General features: G+C 52.0%; 2 protein-coding genes across 2 annotated transcripts; one reads left to right on the top strand and one right to left on the bottom strand.

The window, feature by feature from the left end:
• Positions 1–222: 222 nt before the first annotated feature.
• On the bottom strand, positions 223–9,986 carry SPATA33 (spermatogenesis associated 33). Its single transcript, XM_088027551.1, is given in 4 exon segments — positions 223–428; positions 9,244–9,414; positions 9,777–9,846; positions 9,849–9,986. Coding segments are annotated over 4 exon segments (585 nt in total).
• CHMP1A (charged multivesicular body protein 1A) lies at positions 9,882–18,111 on the top strand. Its single transcript, XM_028094953.2, has 7 exons — positions 9,882–9,991; positions 11,752–11,771; positions 13,687–13,764; positions 14,653–14,799; positions 15,202–15,330; positions 15,698–15,885; positions 16,380–18,111. Exons 1-7 carry the CDS (start codon positions 9,985–9,987, stop codon positions 16,399–16,401), a joined length of 591 nt encoding a protein of 196 aa, XP_027950754.1. The 5' UTR covers positions 9,882–9,984; the 3' UTR covers positions 16,402–18,111.
• Positions 18,112–18,323: the final 212 nt, after the last annotated feature.

Below are 18,323 nucleotides of genomic sequence, written 5' to 3'. Positions count from 1 at the left end.
CAATTCACTTACTACCACGAAGTTCAGTCTCTGAGCCAGAGTCACTGTTGCCTTCTGCCAAGCTGCCAGCAGCTCTGGGGAAGGGAAGACCAAGGTGGTCACTGGGGGAACCTCATTTACTGAAGGGGTAACTGCAGCTTCCCACAGGGCAGGATGGCCCTTCTGCCATCATCGCTGAGACTCAGAGCACAGTGAATAATGCCAGCTACTCGGGGTGCTTGTTTATTCTCGTAAACCATAGGCGTCTACTGTACTGGGGTTTCTGTGTCGGGAGTAGGGGCCCCATTCCACCTGCTCCTTAATGATTCTCTGCTCTTCACTTCCGATGGAACTGTAGCTGGCTAGAGTCTCTTTTGAGGCTCTAGTGATGATGATCTGTGGAATGGCAGCTTTCTTCTTGCTCGCCTTTACCTTTACATCAGGTTTCTCTAGAAGGAAGAAAACATCCAGGTATTTAACATGTCTGTGGAAAAGCTCTTCTCTAAGGCAGACAATGCATGTGTTAGGGCCAAAGCAAAAGAATTAGATGTGTAGTTCAGGAAGAGAGAAGTGGGCAAGGTTGAAAGCAGTCAAAACAGTAAATGTGTGTTCCGGAGCTTTAACCAATTGACAACTCAGGCATGAGGGTGGTGAATGCTAGGCACCCTCTTTCAGGGAAGAAAAGGGGAGACACACTTCTGCCATCCACTGTGGAGAGACTGAGCTGCCGGCCAGCTTGTGTGACAGACGTAGAAGGAAAGGGAATGGAGAGAGAAGAGGCAGGGTCTGCCCCAGAGGTGAAGGTTCAGATACACAGTTTTTAAAGGGTTCTAAATCTGGTAACCCCCCTGCAAAAAAAAACCCTCTCTGTATAGAACCATATCAATCAGAATGCGGAAGAATTAACATTCCTTCTTTTTTAAAAAAAGATTTATTATTTTAGAGAGCGAGTGTGAGCAGAGGGAGGGGCAGAGAGGGAGAGAGAGAGAGAATCCTCAACCAGACTCCTCGCTGAGTGTGGAGCCTGACATGGGGCTTAATCTCACGACCCTGAGATCACGACCTGAGCCAAAACCAGGAGTCAGACGCTCAACTGACTGAGCCACCCAGGCGCCTCAAGAATTAACATTTCTTTTTTTTTTAAAAAAGATTTTATTTATTTGAGAGAGAGTGAGAGATAGAGAGCACGAGAGGGAAGAGGGTCAGAGGGAGAAGCAGACTCCCTGCTGAGCAGGGAGCCCGATGTGGGACTCGATCCTGGGACTCCAGGATCATGACCTGAGCCGAAGGCAGTCGCTCAATCAACTGAGCCACCCAGGCGCCCAAGAATTAACATTTCTGATACGGGTCACAACATTTTCTTAAGCTTACAAGGATTGCATAGGACTTGTGAAATGCCAAGTTTGCCAGATGTTACAAAATACATAAGCAGAAGTGCCCTCATGCGTCCCCTGCTGCATCTCCCAGCCTGTGCCCCCGGGGTTTCAGGTTGGAGGCACCGCCTTTCAGGCCTCTCTTCAAGCACTACAGAGAGGGCTCTTTCTCTCTCTGTGCACATATGCATGCAAGTAGAGTTAGAATAATCACATTGTCACATGATTGTTATAAATATGCTATCACGCTGGTCCCACTGCTTTTCAGGGTGCTTTGTGCTCCACCTAAAATACCTCATGAACCCGGCTACCTGGGGGCACAGGGAATCATTGCTCGTTCTCTGTCAGACATCATTCTGAGCCTAGAATAATGACAGTGAATACCAACCCACAATGCTTCCTGAAGTAGGTCCTCTTATGACCTACGTTTTACAGACGAAGGTACTGAGGCACAGAGAGGTCATTGGCTCAAAGCGGGTGGTAGAGGGAGATGCTGGGGCCCCATAGCTCTGTCCATCTTCATTGCCACATCCACAGCTTTGGTTGTTTTAACTACCAATGAATGACCCAGGGCCTGCAGTAGGCACTGGGAGTGTCCTTTTTTTTTTTTTTAAAGATTTTATTTATTTATTTATTTGAGAGAGAGAGTGAGAAACAGCAGGAGAGGGGAGAGGGTCAGAGGGAGAAGCAGGCCTCCCGCCGAGCCGGGAGCCCAATGTGGGACTTCATCCCAGGATTCCAGGATCATGACCTGAGCCGAAGGCAGTCGCTTAACCAACTGAGCTACCTAGGCGCCTGGGAGTGTCCTTTTTATTTTTATCATTAAGTCAAAAACTGCATTTCATATTTTGCATTTAATTTAAATTGGGGGTTCATTTTTTACATTAATTTATATACACTTTTATATATTAAGACTAAAAGGCTATGAATATTTGATTTAAAAAATAATACACAATTAAAAATTGCATATGGGAGGATTCTTTCCTTCCAGACATTTCATATGTGCATGCACAGTGTGATGCATTTAGGATCACATTATGGCTTGGCTGAGCTCCGTGTCTGTGCATACAAGTTGGTCCCTTCCATGGCAGCATGGACTCCACTATCTGGGAACCCATCCATTACATTACCAGCTCCTTTGAATGAACATAATTTAGGTTATTTCCAATTTTTATATTTTTTAAGTGATGCTATAGTTAACATTCTTGCATTTATATATTTACACATTTGTGAGGGTTTATTGGGTAAGTTACTAGAAGGAGGATTTTGGCAAATATTGTCAGACTGTTTTTCATAAAGATTATATCAATATATATTTCCACTGGGGCGCCTGGGTGGCTCAGCCGTTGGGTGTCTGCCTTCGGCTCGGGTCATGGTCCCGGGGTCCTGGGATCGAGCCCCGCATCGGGCTCCCTGCTCTGCGGGAAGCCTGCTTCTCCCTCTCCCACTCCCCGTGCTTGTGTTCCCTCTCTCGCTGTCTCTCTCTCTCTCTCTCTCTCAAATAAATAAATAAAATCTTTAAAAAATATATATATATACATATACATATATATTTCCACTAAGAATTTGTGTAAATAGGACATTTCTCCGTATCTTCCCCTAATTGTCAGTTTGCTAAATCTTTTCCCATGTTATATGAAAATGGAAGTATTGACTTCTGCCCCCACTGGTCACCTTCAACTTCCCTAAAGCTTTACCCCAGTATGGGGAGGTTGAGCATCTTTTTGCTTGGTCGTGGCCCAGTGGTATTTATTTTCCTGTGAACACATGTCATATTCTTTCCTCATTTTGTACTTTGACCTTTTTGGTGTGTGAGAGCTTTTTGCATGTTGAGGAGATTTCCCCTTCATGATCATACTGCAGATGGTTCCCCTTATTTTACTTGTTAATGTAGTCAAATCCTTCAATATATCTTTGCAGTGTCTTTGTTTTGAGGCTTAGAAGGATGGTCCCTACTGAGGACTCACATTAAAATGTACATCTTACTTTTTGCAGTCACTTTTTTTTAAGATTTTATGTATTTATCAGAGAGTGAGCAAGAAAGCACAAGCGGGGTGGGGGAGGGGCAGAGGGAGAAGCAGACCCCCTGCTGAGCAGGGAGCCCGACACGGGGCTCAGTCCCAGGACCCTGGGATCATGACCTGAGCCGAAGGCAGCCGCTTCACCGACTGAGCCACCCAGGCGCCCCTATAGTCACCTCTTATGTTCACTTGTACTCATCTGGACTTTGAGCATATGGCAGGAGGTTAAAATTCAACTTGAACTTTCTCTTAAAATGTTGAGCGATTTTCCTAGAATGTATTGTATAACCCTCCCTTTGCCACTTCATCTTGGTACTAGTTCTATTACATGCTAATTACACACACACACGTACATAGTAAGGGTTTATCTTTGTCCATATTTTCTATTTCACTGATGTATTTTCTTTAAGATTTTATTTATTTATTTGAGAGTGAGCGAGCACAGAGCCCAACTCGGGCTTGATCCCAGGATCCCAGGACACTAGGGTCATGACCTGAGCCGAAGTCAGACGCTTCACCGACTGAGCCACCCATGCACCCTGCATTGATCCAATATTATACTGGACCTACATTATTTTAATTATTATAAATTTTGATAGATTTTTAAAAAGACTTTATTAAGTAATCTCTACACCCAACGTGGGGCTCAAACTCACAACCCTGAGATCAAGAGTCACACATTTTTATTTGAGAGGGAGTGCGTGAGCAGGGGGTGGGGGTTGCAGGAGAGGGAGAGAACCCTCAGGCAGACTCCCTGCTGAGTGCGGAGCCCGACTTGGGGCTCCATCTCAGGACCCTGAGATCACGACTTGAGCCTACCAACCGAGCCAGCCGGGTGCCCCAATTTTGATAAATTTTTAAACTTTTAATTTTGAAGTGACAAATTCACAGAAAGTTGCAAAAGTACAGAGAAGTCCCATATACGCTCGCCCAGTTTCGCCCAGTGGTCCCAATGGTAACATCTTACGTAACTACAGTACAATATAACAACACCAAGACATTGATTTTGGCACAATGTGTGTTCTATGCCGTTTAATCCCATGTAAACATCACTAAGATCAAGGTACAGAACTGTTCCATCACCACAAGGACCTCCTTCTCGCTGTGTCTTAATAGCTACCCCCCTCTCCCCCTGCAACCTCCCCACTCCCTGCCATCTCTGACTCCTGGCAACCACGGGTCTGTTCTCCCATCTCTATAATTTTGTCACCTGGAGGACATTATATATATGGAGTCCTGCAGCATGTGACCTTTTGAACTTGACTTTTTTCACTCAGTATATTTTTAGTAGCTGACAAACAAATGTTCCTTAAGTTTCTCTTCTTTTTCAAAAATTTATTGCAAATAATCACATTCTACCTTCAAAAAAATTATGGAAATATTCAGACATACATGAAAATAGAATACCCATATATGCATCACTCAGCTTCAATCAATATTTTGTCACCTTGTTTTTTCTATCTTCCTCAGTTTTTTTGAGTATTTTCAAGCAAATCTCAGACATAATTTTACCCATAAATAATGCAATATAGAGCTCTATCAAAAAAGGATTGTTTTAGCATCACAATAGCCTTGTTACATCTAAGAAAACTACCATTGATTCTGTATTATTATCTAATACCCAATTTAGTTATCTCAAGAATGACTTAGCCCAGGCCTATACTATATTTGTGGCACCTAGGTCCCTCAAATCTTACACAGTCCTCTCTGCTATGGACTGAATGTTTGTATCCCCCCAAAAGTCATGTGTTGAAGCCCTCATCCCCAGTGGGATGGTATTTGGAGGTGGGGATTTTGAGAGGTGATCAGGTTGAATTGAGGTCATAGGGTAGAGCCCCCATGATGGGATCAGTGCCCTTACAGTAGGAGGAAGAGACCATAATCCTCTCTCTTTAGCCATGTGAAGACACAGCAATTAGATGGCTGTTTGCAGGCCAAGAAGGGGTCCTCTCAGGAACCAAATCATGGTACCCAGGTTGTGGGACTCCTCAGCCTCTAGGATTAGGACAAATAAATGTCTGTGAAGCTACCCAGTGTATGGTGTTTTGTTATAGCAGCCCAACCAGACTAAGACACCCTCCTTTTTTTCATGTCATTTTTAAAAAAATTTTTTGGAGGACAGGGAAGGGCAGAGGGAGAGAGAGAGAATCTTAAGCAGACTCCACACCCAGCACAGAGCCCGACAAAGGGCTTGATCTCACAACCCTAAGATCATGACCTGAACTGAAATCAAGAGTCAGATGCTCAACCGACTGAGCCACCCATGCACCCTGATGTCATTTATTTGTAGAAAAATTAGGGTCTTCTTTTTCAATAGGATTTCCAGCATTTTGGAACTGGCTGATTGCAAATCTGTGGTGTATTAATCTCTATAATGTGTGTATGTGGATTTTGTAATGCAAAATTTTAAGCATATACGTAAGTAGTGAGACAAGATGATATATCCCATCACACAGTTAAAACCCACAGTCAAGGGCGCCTGGGTGGCTCAGTTGGTTAAGCGACTGCCTTCGGCTCAGGTCATGGTCCTGGAGTCCCGGGATCGAGTCCCACATCGGGCTCCCTGCTCAGCAGGGAGTCTGCTTCTCCCTCTGACCCTCTTCCCTCTCGTGCTCTCTATCTCTCAGTCTCTCTCAAATAAATAAATAAAATCTTTAAAAAAAAAAAAACAAAAAAACAACCCACAGTCAAACTTTATCTCTGCCCAGCACTTAGCCTCTGTTCTGGTTACTACTGCTGTATAACCACTTACCCCAAACTTTATTAGCTTAAAACAATGGTTTTATTTTCTCACAATTTTAAGGGTCGGGAATTCAGGACAGGTTTGACTAGGCAGCTATCACTTATGGTCCCCAGATGGCTACAGGTGAGTGTTGTCTGGAGCTGCAGTTCTTGGAAGGCTCCACTGTGCTGGACGTGCAAGATGGCCACTCACAGGGCTGGTCACCGCCACTGCTGCTACATGGGGTCCTGTGGCTCAGCTGGGAAGACTCAAAGGCCAGGGGCTAGAATCACCTAAAGGTTTGTCCACTCACAAGTCTGGCACTTGGGCTGGAAGGCAGTTAGCGATCAGGACTGCTGACTGCAGTACCCCCACATGGCCTCCCCAGGTGGCTGAGCTTCTTGACAGCACGATGTGGCAGCTCTCAGTTCCAAGCACCAGCCTGGGTTCCCATGAGCAAGGCAGGACTGCATCGCCGGTCATGGCCCAGCCTCAGAAACCGTTTTCACCACATTCTACTGGTTACAAGAAAATGTCAAGCTTGCAGAGATTTGAGAGAGGGTACAGACTCCCCTGGTGGGAGGAGCACCAAGGCCACACGGTGGAACGAGAGGGAGAGGCAGAGGCAGAGTGGTGGCTGCCTTTGGGAAATGCCCTCAGCCACACTATGCTCGTTCACTTTGCAACGAATCTCAGATACCATCTCCATCAGTCACGTCGATTTATACTTAAGTATTTTGGGTGCAGCTCTAAGAGACAAGGACTTGTCTTCCAAGCTTTTTGAGGCACAATTCACACAAGATAAAATGCACAGTTCTTAACATGTTCAGCTGGATGAGTTTTCACAATTGTACGCACCTTTGTAATCACCCAAACAAGATGCAGAACTTTATCACCTTACAGAGTCCTCCGGTCAGCTAGTCTCCCCCTCCCCAACCCCAGAAGAACTTTCTGATTTCTGACCCACAGTAGTAATACCTACTTTTATTATGTAATGCACAGAAGGTTTGACCCATCAGGACTCTGCATTCCTCTAAGGCTTCTATGGTACTAGGTTATTTGAAGGAAACTGACTTCCAAAAATCCTACCTTTTCCAAATCTAATAAGGAAATTTTTCAGCTTAAGAGAGGATGCTCTTGCCCTCGTTTAAATATTCTACCTGGCAGACCATGTGTCTGTCTTCACTTCTGATTGTTGGCTTGTGCTCTCTGCAAGGCCACCAAGACCAGCGACTCGCCTTATTCAATGGTCTTTTCTGGGTTTACTCAATCTCTTTGCAACATCCAACACTGTCGACTATTTTACCTTCTTTCTTTGAGAGTTTTTTTTATTACCTTCTTTCTTTTTTAACAGCTTTGTTGCATTCTAATTTACATACCACCTGTTTAAAGCATACCATTCAATGATTTTTAGCAAACTTTCAGAGCTGGACGCCCATCGATGCAGTTTTAAGAACATTTCCATCACCTTCAGAAGACCTCTTCTGCCCATTTGTGGCTACTCTGTTCCCACCCTTAGTCCAAGCTTCCCTTTATATAAATTTGCCTTTTCTGGACATTTCGTACAAATGGAACAACAATATATGTGGTCTTTACATCTGGCTTCTTTCGCTGGAGTACCAGGATTTGGGAACTCCTTCATGGTACTAGAGCATGTGGCAGTAGCTTGCTCTGTGTTATTGCTGAGGTGTTTCCTGATATGGAGAAACCACACTCTTCACCTTCTTTGAAAGTCCATCCTCACTCTTACTCTCTGAACTTTCCCCTCTATGTCCAACTTCTCTCTACCCGCTGAAATGAGGGTGTGACAGACACTATTTGTGCCTCTCCAGCAGGCACCCCCCCCCCGCCCACACCTGCCCTTACTGATAGAGGTCCAGCCCCAGAATTTTCACATTTGAGCCCATCCTAGCAATGTTGGGCAAGTTAGGTCCAGCAGAGGAAGGGACGGGACAGCAGTCCTGTACGCATGTGACACCTAGAGCCATCCAGCTGTCTCGGGACCATGGATACTGAGGGTGGCAAAAGTGTAGACCCAAAGTCCTTGATGTCACTGCACGCTGCTGAGCAAGCCACCCTGAGTGCCCTCCTCTGACCCTTTATTTGGGGGACATTGAATTGCTCAGCAGTAAAGCCGTATCTTGTTGGCTGTTGTGTGGCTTGCAGCCAGAAGGCTCCTGACAGACTGGTAGCATTCTCCAAACCTCCTCCCCAGGACTCTGGCCCTTCCTGCAGTCTTCCACTCTTAAGCAAGGATGTGTACGTCAGGATCTGAAGTCCAGGCCTTGCTCCCAAGCCCAACACCCTCATTTCAAACAGCTTCCTGCCCTTGATGACCTCACAGGTGCCTCAATCTGAGCCTGCACCCAGCTCCTCTCTCCCTGCCAGGCCAGCATTCCTCCGGACATTGGCTGATCCACTGACCATCCATTCTCATGGTCAGTGAAACTCATGGCCCTGGACCTCCCACAACTCATCCAACAGCAAGTTCTGTTTCTACGTCCTGGACCCTTTTGGAATTCCTACTGCCCGTGCTTCATTAGCTCCTACTCAGTTGCAGCCTTGGGCCTAGGACCCGTCCCCTCACTGCCCCCAACAGCCTCTACTCTAAAGAAACAGTTTTCCAAGGCACAAACCCCATCACACCTCCCTTGTTTTAACAGTTCAATTTCCACAACGCACAGGACAAAACAGATGAAAGGTTTCCTATTCCGCTGCTTCTGTGGCTTCATCTCCCCCGCCACCTACGTGCAAAGGTCTATAGCCACCCTGGGCTGTAAACAAAGTGAATAAATTTGCCAAACTGTTCAACCCCTCTGTCCCACCAACGTTCTGGCCCCTTTGATCCCCGTGCCCAGGCAGGGGCCCCCACATCCCTTCTTACACGACTGTACTCCAGACTGAAGTAGCCTTCCTCGCTGCTGTCCCGGTCCGCGGAACGTTGAAGGATCGGGGAGTGCGCTCTGTAGCTGTACACCGCGCAGCCCCTCTTGACTTCCCGCTGGGCGCCTATCACATTTTGTGATACATTTTCCACCTACAATCCTGGATATTTACCTCCTAGATAAAGGTCCTAGAGCCCCTACCATTAGTATCCCACCCCCAAACTCCTGGCTTCGGGTTCCATCCGGTCCTGGGCATGTCCTACCTTCGACTTCAGATGAAGGAGGCCACTGTCGCTTGGCTGCCCCCTTCTTCCCTTGGAAGCTCTCTGCAGCCTTGGTGTCTGGAGGCCTCTCGGTCTCTCGAGAACGCCTGTCCATCGACCTTTCCTTAGTCTTTGCAGGGGAAGACCTGCGCCCCTTCTTTTTCTCCTCACCTGAAATCCGTGGACAGTGAATTAGTCGTATTATTTTCCTGAAGCTAGAGCCATGGGTCCCCACCCTCCAGTTGCCAGCTTTGGTCCAGAGCGTCACTTCCATTTCTCTGAACATGCGTGAAAAGACCCCCGAGGCACGGTCATCGGGGAGGACTCCGGCGCAGGGCGGACGGGCAGGGCGCCCAGCACCCCCGCAGCCCCGCGCGAACCGTGGCCACGCGGCCGAGGAGACGGCGGGCAGGCGCTCCTTTACCTTTCCTAGATTTGTGTTTGCTTTTGGAAAGTCCCATAGGTGAGCCCACCGCCCCCGCCGGCGCAGCTCGGCACTCGGCACCTCCGCGGGCCCGCAGCCCGAGTGACACACAGAGGGTCTCGTGGCCAAGCGGCGCGGGTCGCCACGGCAACGCCCCGCCCGCGCGACCAGCGCCGTGCTCTCGCGAGAGTTGCCGCTCGCCGGAAGTGGGAGGTGACCCCGGAAGTTCCCGCGCGGCGGAGCTGGTAGGGGCGATCGACTCGGCCCCGGGGTCCTGCGCGTCCGTTCCTGCGAGTGCTGCCGCTGCCGGACCGGCCATGGACGGTAAGGGGCCCCGCCCGCCGGGGGAGGGCGGGACCCGCGGTGCTCGATCGGGGACCCGGACCCCGATCCTCATCCTCGATGCCGGACCCTCACCCCCTTCACCAGACTCCTCAGCATCCACCCCCCACGCCCCCAGTTCTGTACCGGCGAGGGACATCGACCTTTGGGGCACTGGGAGGTCCGGTCAGAGGGCACCGGAAAAGGAGACGGTTGCACCCCTGACCCCAGAACACCACTAAGAAGAGTAAGAAGCGCTCGCGTCGTCCTACTACGTGCCCGGCACGGTTGTGCGTGTGGGGTAGGAGCTTGATGCCCCCCTTCTGCGGGCGGGGAAGCCGAGCTAGAGCTTGAGCTCCCTAGCCTTGGCCTCCACTGCCTGCGGCGCCCACTCTGCCCCGCTCCGCGCCCAGGGACGCCAAAGAACAGGAAGGGTGGGTAATCAAGTGAGGTCCCTGCGCTTGCTGGAATGTGCAAGGGCTGGCGTGGTCGAGAGGTTTTGAAAATCACTTTGTGAAACGTAAGGAGCTGGACAACCGTCGTCATCGCGACGGAAGTTCTGTACCAGCTCCCTCAGAGAGCAGATGAACAGCACCACACCCCCCCACCACAGATGTTGGGTTTTACTCCGCAGTTTGGTGATTTTCTTTTGGCCGTTACCACTTTTTTCCAGGGTTAGGTTTTGCCCTAACAGCTCTTTGCTCTTGAGAGTCTCTTCCCGCTGCCCAGGCAGAGAGGAGAAAGCCGAGGCAGGGCGAGACGGTGACTTAAGTCACACCGTAAAGTGGAGAGCTGGCCACACCGCGCCTTGTTTTCCCTGCGGGAGGCACTCTGCCTGTCAGCTGTGTCCAGTTAGCCCTGATTTACAGATTCCACAGCCGGCTTTGGCCTTGACAGGGCTCGCCCGGGGCGTGCCTGAAACCCCAAGGCTCTCAGCCCCCGGGGGGAGGGGGGGGTCTTGATGTGCATTTGTGAACACACCCTCATCCTGGTTACAGATTTCAGTTTCTTAATTCTGGGCTGGTGTGGTAAACCCTTCCAGACATCATTCTGCACATTTAAAAATGGAATAAATTGAGATAGTTTAAATGTGAATCTGGATCTACCCGGCTCTTGAGTTTTGGTGAGTGAGTAGCAAGTGTGGCTATCTGGAGAGTTAGCTCTTAATACTCTCAAGTCTCTTTGGTTCCTCCATGTGGACAGGTAGGCTCCTGAGCCCGATTTGATGGCTCAGACTTGCCAGATGACCATGGAGGGTGGTCTCTGTGGGTCAGGTCTTTGATAGCACAGGAGTCCTCATCTTGCTGCTTTTATCCAGTTACTTTTGGGGAGAAAGAGTATATAAAATACAGATTGTCCAATGCTGAGCTTTATTAAATCGGGAAAGAATCCCAAGGGCCTTTGTAAAGTTGCCATAATGACAAACCACCACTCGGGGTTTCGCTGTGGGCCACGTGCTGCATCCATGATCTGTTTTGTCTGCACACTAATCCTTGAGGTCAGCTGGTACCACCCTGGTATCACCTGTAAGGAATCAGAGGTTCTGGAGCCTCTACATTTGTCCTCTGACTGATGAGGGAGCAGAACTGGTGCACGAGCCGATCTTCTGCCTCCAGTTTGCGGTGGGCCTCCCTGAGGGCCCCATCCATGCCTGCATCCTGTTCCAACTCTCTGTGTCGGGGAGGGTCTTAGTGGCCCCATGTGCTTGTTAGAAGTGCCACTTGTCACAGTTGAAATCCTCAAACCATCTCCTTTCTTTGCAGATACCCTGTTCCAGTTGAAGGTATGTACTGAAGGACCTTTCACCCCAACCCTGTCTTGGTGATTAGCAAATGAGGACAAATGGTGTCAGTCACACTCAGAAGCACGGATTACCAATTGTGTGATTTCTGCGCAGTGCTCTTTCGGACTGATGACAAAGGGGAGGTTATTGAGTTGGCTTGATGGCATATTAATCCTTTCCTTGTCTTGGGCTGAGCAGAAGCAGATCACATGGGCTTGTCCATGAGGGAGTGAGCCTGTTATCTTCAAGAAACACAGCTTGGGTATTAGGTGCATCCCTTGAAGTTCCACTAGGCATTTAAAACTGGTTTTAAATTCTTCAAAATCATGTTGAAGGAGAGTGTTCTGAGCAGCGGAGCATGCCTCTTATAATTAATCCAGGCCAAGCTTCTGCTGCATTTCCCTTAAATGCCTCCATAGTTAATCATCCATGGTTAGTTCTGAAAGAGTGGGCGGGAGTGATGTGCCCGAGCTGCTAACCGTAGTTCATCACACTGGCTTTTCAATGGAGAGGAAGGGCAGGGAATACCGGGAGGCCCCAGGCACTTTGTTCAGCAAGCTTCCACCTTGTGGAAGGTGCTCAGGGCCAGATTCCTGGGTCAGGAAAATCTGGATTTTTCCCCTGAAGGAATGTAGGCGGGGGTGCCTGGGTGGCTCAGTCGTTAAGCACCTGCTTTTGGCTCAGGTCATGATCCCAGGGTCCTGGGATCGAGTCCCACATCAGGCTCCCTGCTCAGCGGGGAGTCTCCTCCCTCTGCCCTTCACATCCCTCGTGCTCTCTCTCTGTCTCTCTCTGACAAATATATTTAAAAAAAGAACGTAGGAGTGTGAGGTAGGCTAACAAGAAACCCTTCCTATGTGACAGAAAGTCCCAAGTTGGGGGGGTGCTGAGGGGCAGGGAGGGGGAGTCCCAGTCGGGCGGGTGTTTCAGGCTGAGGGAACACCGGAACACCACCAGCCAGGAAGCTATATGGGCCTCTGGAAGGTCGCTCTTTCACTTGGGTTATCTGAGCATTCTCTCCTGCCAGCTTCCTGGTTAAATGAGGCCTTTTCGGGGGAGCTGCCGTGGGGACCACTCCGACCAGGCCTGGGAACATGCACTGCCCAGCAGCCCCTCACAAACACAATGTTCTGTGAAGAGAACACTTTGAGGTGTATGTTCATCGGGAATTCTGTATTACCACTTGGGTCACCTGAAACAGATTCTGTCGAGTTTTTCCCGAAAGTTGAAAATCCATTAAGTAGGGGTGGCTCAGTCTTGGTTTTGGCTCAGGTCTTGATCTCAGGGTCCTGAGTTCAAGCCCCATGTTGTGCTCTGTGCTTAGCGGGGAGTCTGCTTGAGATTCTCTCTGCCCCTCCCCCTTGCGCCTGCCCGCGCTCTCTCATATGGATAAATGGATCTTTAAAAAAGGAAAGAAAGAAAATCTGTAAGTAGTAGTGATTGTGTGAGTTGGCTTTTTTTTTTTTTAAAGATTTTACTCACTTGAGAGAGAGTTCATGAGCCAGTGCGTGGGGGGGAGGGGCAGAGGGAGAAGCAGGCTCCCCACTGAGCAGAGAGCCCGATGTGGGGCTCCATCCCAGGACCCTGAGATCAGAACCTGGGCCAAAGGCAGATGCTTCACCGACTGAGCTGCCCAGGCGCCCCTGTGTGAGTTGGCTTTTTAACTTTCCACTCTGGGGGAGGCTTTGGGTTAGGCATTCTGGGTTAGGACATTTTAGAAAACCCTCACAGCCCTCCCTGTCCCCTGAGCCTCAGAGACCCAGGGAGCTCCCTCCATGCAGCCCAGGGCCATGAGGACACTGGCAGGCTGGGCACGTTCTCTGTGCAGTCGGTGCAGGGGGTGCTGAGGAGGGTGGGGAGGTACCAAAGGACGGGCTGTGTGTGTGTCTGACCTGAGTGTCCCGATTCTGCTCAGTTCACGGCAAAGCAGCTGGAGAAGCTGGCCAAGAAGGCAGAGAAGGACTCCAAGGCGGAGCAGGCCAAAGTGAAGAAGGTGAGGCTGCACCACGCCCAGACCGCGTCCCTTGCTTCTGGGGCTTCTGTTGCATTGTTCTGGTGTCTTCTTTTTGTGTGAGGGGCGCCCCACGACTCTGGCCCTGGGTGTTCTCTCAGGAGCCTGCTCAGGGCCTGCAGTGGCCCCCCCTCTGCCTCCCTGCCCACTAAGGGGCGTCCAGAGCAAAAGAACTGTGTATTGCCCTTGCTTTTTTCGTGGAACGTCCATGCCTTTTGTTCACTTCCAAAGTTCTGAACGTGCATTTTTCACAAAGTATGTGGGATGTGGGGTCCCTGCTGCGACCCCGTCCCTTCCTGCTCTCTTCCTTGCATAGCACGCGCCTCAGGCTTCAGAACCTGGGCAGAGGGGAGGTGGGGGGAGGCAGGCTCTGGCTGCTCTCAGTGGGGACTTCCAGACAGCTGTTGCTTGTGTGGGCTGGCTCCTGGGAGTGTTAGAATTTGGTGACCCCCTCACCCAAACTGGCACTCCCAGGGCAGAAGGGAAACTGGGGGACTGACCCCAGTCAGCTCCTTCATCTTCCTCCACGGTCCTGCTTGCTTTGGGTCGGCATTTGCCTCGGTGGTTTTTGTGAGCTCCTGTGGTGCGGGCAGCTGAAGAGACTGAAGAGGGTGTGCGGCTGGAGGGGAGAGGCGGCTGTGTCCCTGGGACCAGGTCTCCTATGTAGCCCCCAGCCCGGGCTGGTCTGGCACCCTGCCTGGACACCCTAGGTCCTGAACAGGCCGGGGGCCTGGCATTGCAGCGTTTTCATGAAGCTCACAAGCCAAAGGGGCTGTCCCGTGCTAGCAGATCTCGGCCTGGGAGAAGCCAGGACCAGGCTGTTCATAGAACAGCCACGTTCCCCCAGCTCGTGCATCCTGCGAATTTCAGGCCCTTCAGCAGAAGAACGTGGAGTGTGCACGTGTGTATGCCGAGAATGCCATCCGCAAGAAGAATGAAGGTGTGAACTGGCTCCGCATGGCATCCCGTGTGGACGCAGTGGCCTCCAAGGTGCAGACGGCCGTCACCATGAAGGGGGTGAGTGCTCGTGCCCAGAGTCATAAGCCACGTGGGCCAGCTTCGGCCGGCAGAGTCGAGGAGCCGTGCCGGACCCCGTTGGTGGTGTAGTGGGGATTCCCTCCACACCATAAGGGCAGCACCAAAGGACTAGACAAGGTGTCCTCAGATTTTTCTTAAGGGGCCATGGCTTGGGTCTCGTGTCTGTAGTTTAGTTGACAGCATTTCCTGGAGACCTGCCAGGAAAGAGCCCTGCAGTCCCGGGGGGTCCAGCCAGTCCTGAGCACAGCTTGGCTTGGCCAGGGCTGGAGTCTTGTTGGCCCTGGGGGGCTGTGTGCCTGAGGAGAGTGCCGAGGGCCCGTCTCCTGTGGGTGACATCTCCTTGCTTCAGTTCTGTTGCCTCCTCACTTTGTCCTGTGCCAGGTGACCAAGAACATGGCGCAGGTGACCAAAGCCCTGGACAGGGCGCTGAGCACCATGGACTTGCAGAAGGTCTCTGCGGTGATGGACAGGTTTGAGCAGCAGGTGCAGAACCTGGATGTGCACACATCGGTATGTCGCCTATGGTCTTGGCGTGCAGGGGGTGTGTCCAGGGGGTGGCTTGTGTGGCTGGCCCCCCTCTGGGGGGGCCACCTCCGGAGCACCTGACTCTTGCGGGGTCTGGACCAGCACATGGAGGTCTAGCAGATAAGAGGGAAGCCCGAGGCTAGGGTGTGAGCGCCTCTTCCAGAGCAGTGGCCAGCTCAGCACCCAGGGGACCGAGAGTGCTGGAGAAAGTGCCCTGGGGGTGGGGGGGTGGGGGGCGGTTTGGTGCGGGTAGTGGGAGTGAGCAGGAAGCATGGTTGAGAGGGTGGCCAGAAACGGGGCCGCAGTGGAGGTCCCAGGGCCTGCACCCACCTGCCCAGAACATGACCCCCAGGTAATGGAGGACTCCATGAGCTCGGCCACCACGCTGACCACGCCGCAGGAGCAGGTGGACAGCCTCATCGTGCAGATCGCTGAGGAGAACGGCCTGGAGGTCTTGGACCAGCTCAGCCAGCTGCCCGAGGGCGCCTCTGCCGTGGGCGAGAGCTCCGTGCGCAGCCAGGAGGACCAGCTGTCTCGGAGGTGGGCGCAGTGCCCCCATGTTGGGCTGGTCACTGCATGTTCTGACGCCGGGTTGGTGGGGGAAGGAGGCACATTGCAAGGGAAGGGAAGAAGGGAACACCGAGGCCCCAGGAGGAGAGCTCGTGGGGCCAGGCTTTGGCGCTGCTGCTCCCGAGGAGGCCCTCACCCGAGGCCCAGCCCAGGCTCCGTCTGCCTGCCTCTCTCCCCTGCCCTTGCTCCATGTCCGTGTTGGATGTCAGCCACGTGCTCACACGCTTGTCCACAGTTCGCTTTAGGAACTCATATAACGATACTTGACAGCACGTGGCTGGTCCCCAAGCTTTTCCTGTGCTGTCCCAGGACAGCCTTGCAAGGCTGAGCTTGAGAGGAGAGGGCCATGGCCCGATAGAGGGCCCTTGGCCCCCAGGGTTGGCATCTCGTATTGAGTGCACCGCAGTTCAGAGGCACCTCTGCCCCTCGCCCTCCCTCACAGGAGTTGTGTCGTTGATTTGCAGGTTGGCCGCCTTGAGAAACTAGCCGAGCCCTCCTGGCAGGGCCCTGCTTCCCTGGCCGTGACGTGCAGGAAGGGCCGGGGAGGAGGGCTCCATCTCTCTCCCCATGCCTCTTGCCTTTCTGCACACCCTGCAGCGTGGCCCTTCCCTCCAGGCCTGGGAATTGTCCCTCTTAGCGTAGACGGTGGCTCTGTGTCCTGGTGGGTGAGTTTGCACAATCTTCTGACTTCTGTGGGTTATTTCTGTGACTCTGGGCTGACCAGCTCGGGGTTCTGCAGGCCCCCCTCCGTTCCCCCACCCTCTGAGATGTTGACGGGGACCGACCAGTGGACGCCGTGTGGGCCATGGGGGCCTTCAGACTCCGGGTAACGGCAGATGTGCTCCCAGTGGTCAGCCAGTGGGCGTCAGGGCTTCTTCCTGCTGCCAGGCACCTGGAGGCCAGCTGGCTGAGCCCCACCTGGGATCCCTGGCATCAGGCGCCATGCTCCACGTCCAGGCACGCCCACCCAGGGGGCCCCCGTCCTCGTTCCACTGTTGCCTCTGGAGGGCCTGGGGCCCCCAGGGGTGTGCTGTGTGTCCTGTAGGAACTCAGGTCTGCACTGCGGTCCCTCCCAGCGAGGAGCAGGTGGTCCACACTCCGGCTTGGGGTGCCGCGTCTGCGTTGTTCTCTTCTGTGCTGTAAATAATGGGTGCCTCCCCCCCACCCCTCGACTGGTCTCTTCTCCTGCCTGTGGGCTCACACCATCCGACCTGGGAGCTTGCGTGCTCCGAGAGGGGCCCCTGGTGGGGCCAGCACTGGGGAGAAGCCATGGCAGCCTCGGCCAGGCGGCTAGCAGTAGCTCCTCCTCATGAGTTCCTGGGACAGGCAGCAGTTTCTGCGTTTCTCATTTCCTGAGGTTTACTTTGTTTTCTTGAAGCTTCCAGGGTTTTTTGTTTTTTTGCCAAAATAGAAGGAGCAGACAGCAGATGGGGAGCACTTGGGTCCAAGCCCCGTTCTTGGTGTGAGCTTGTGAGAACTTCATGGTTGATACTGAGCGGGGCCCGGCTCCGTGCACAGCTGACCACCCGGCCAGCCTTTCCCAGAGGCTCCCAGTGCCCACGCTGTCCTCATACCAGTGGCTCTTGGAAAGAAATGTTGGAGATCTTTACCGTGACTTGCTACGTGTGATTCCTCTGGACTTGCTTGTCCCTGCGTATTCTGTGTGGTCAGTTGGGTTGGAGCAACCTGGATGCCCGAGACTGGTGTGAGACCCCAGAGGGCAGGTCAGCGTGCTGTCTGGCTTTTCTTCCACAATGCCGGCCTCGCCTTACTCCCTGGCTGTGGTCTCTCAGGATGCCCACGTGCTGGGGGTTCAGAGAAGATCCTGACTGTCCTGGTGCCCAGTGGGTGCAGAGCTCCACGGCTGTGGCTCATCATAGAGCAGTGGGCATGTTTGCCCGTTTTCCTAAAGTGCTGTTGTGAGTAAACACATTGATCCCTGAGAACTTTCTCCGGCTTTGCTTTAGTGGCTTTCGGTAGGGTGGGGAGCCATAGGGGGGCCCTTGATAGGGCTCTCCAGCCCCCATGCAGGAGGCTGAGGAGGGTACCTGGAGGAGGGCAGGTGGGGTAGGGTATGCATGTTCTCAGGCCCACACCCCTACAGGTGGAGCTAGAGTCTGAAGTATTAAATTTTCTTTTTAAGTTTTTACCTGGAAATAACTGTAAACGTACATAAAAGTGGTGATTTGCACCGTTCCTGTATACTTGTGTATACCAGCGCCCCCCACGTCCACTTTCTAGTTGGCCGCATGTAACTCTTCTGTATACCAGCGCCCCCCACGTCCACTTTCTAGTTGGCCGCATGTAACTCTTGTGTATACCAGCGCCCCCCACGTCCACTTTCTAGTTGGCCGCATGTAAGAAGTGGCTAGATCACCTCGCCGCCCTCCGTTCTTCCAACCTGGGAC

Source organism: Eumetopias jubatus, unplaced genomic scaffold, assembly GCF_037043125.1.
Source record: "Eumetopias jubatus isolate StellerSeaLion01/CBP00866 unplaced genomic scaffold, mEumJub1_p1.0 scaffold_10, whole genome shotgun sequence".
NCBI classification, from domain to species: Eukaryota; Metazoa; Chordata; class Mammalia; order Carnivora; family Otariidae; genus Eumetopias; species Eumetopias jubatus.
Note: the sequence above shows the minus strand (reverse complement) of the source record. Positions and strands in the feature narration are given on the sequence as shown.